The 1,227-nt window shown below is 45.2% G+C and overlaps 1 pseudogene across 1 annotated transcript in view; it reads left to right on the forward strand.

Moving 5' to 3' along the window:
• TEOVI_000054200:pseudogene overlaps nucleotides 1-333 on the forward strand; it is a 504-nt pseudogene extending 171 nt beyond the window's left edge. The window contains exon 1 of the mRNA in view: nucleotides 1-333. This exon is cut by the window's left edge and continues 171 nt beyond it. Within this exon, the coding sequence occupies nucleotides 1-333 (333 nt within the window).
• The last annotated feature ends 894 nt before the right edge of the window (nucleotides 334-1,227 follow it).

A 1,227-nucleotide genomic window follows, 5' to 3' on the forward strand; every position in this document is an offset into this window, starting at 1 on the left:
AATGAAATTACGTGGCATACAATTGTATATGCGTTCACTTTTTCAAGAGATGTGGTGAAGGTAATTGTAGATTATGAACCATTGAAACACTTTGTAAAATCACAAATTAAATTCAGACATTTTGAATCATATATGGATTTCAGAGCACTTAATGAGGATATTATGATTGGCGAAGTTATAAGGACCAAAATGAAAATTGATGGTTTGTTGACAGTGGATATGCAAGACTGTCACTATGTAATGCATGTAAAAAGGCCATTAAATAGATTTGTAAAGGGCAATCCAAAAATTATTGTTTTCCACCACGTTACTGAGGAGGAATGCGCGTGGTTGAACATGACTGTCAACAGACCGCCAACACCACTGACCCCTAAGCCGACTACGCAGCCCCGAACAACCTTCTAACGCGAATACAACTGTTGATATTTCATGGAATAAGAGCGGCATTTCGACCACCACGAACTTTTTCCTTCGCGAGAAGCACAGAAACGCGGCAAAGCTTACTTTTCTTCTCATATTTCCACCATAGAAAGCAATAAAGGTGAAAATAACCAAATGCGGTGGATGAATCGCTATCCGAGATCGAAGCAAGCAGCAGACATAGTCGGAGGCGCGAACCGAGCAGAACAGGCGGCCGTTTGTAACGTTATCGCGCTAACCGACTCAGAGATCGAGATACCAGTGATACCGCCACTCACAGACGACGACTACCAGTTCATAAAAGCCTTGAATTTCGCAGTGTCAACACCGGTATGGCAATCAATGTTTTACAAGGGAACAGACACAAAAGCAGTTCACAGCACCCCAACAGAAGCCCAGAAAACAGGTCTAGGCTATGAGGGCTTTTGGAAAGACTGGAAGGAAGCTGTACAGGAAGTAACGACCGATCCAATGAAGGAGAAAGTTAAAGAAAGTGGTGCGATGGAACTAAGCGAGCAACGGCTCATAATTGCTCGAAAAGCTCTAAGTGATGCAGCGTCAGAGATCCAAGTCCTATGGAAACTGTACTCAACAGACACTGGGCCAACTAAAACAATAACACATCAGGAATTGGCGAAGACGCTAAACACTGCGATCCACGGTGCAGCCACAAAACCCTCACCTAACCCGGCGCGCAACGCTGTTTTTGGCGGCGCAAGCCCAGGCAACCGCGAAGCCCTCTGTACAGCGGGAGATGGACAATCAAAAGCAGCCGCATCCCTGGAAAAGCTGGCATGCCTATGCAAC

This window comes from Trypanosoma equiperdum (genome assembly GCF_001457755.1).
Source record: "Trypanosoma equiperdum strain OVI genome assembly, contig: ctg_196, whole genome shotgun sequence".
NCBI lineage: Eukaryota > Euglenozoa > Kinetoplastea > Trypanosomatida > Trypanosomatidae > Trypanosoma > Trypanosoma equiperdum.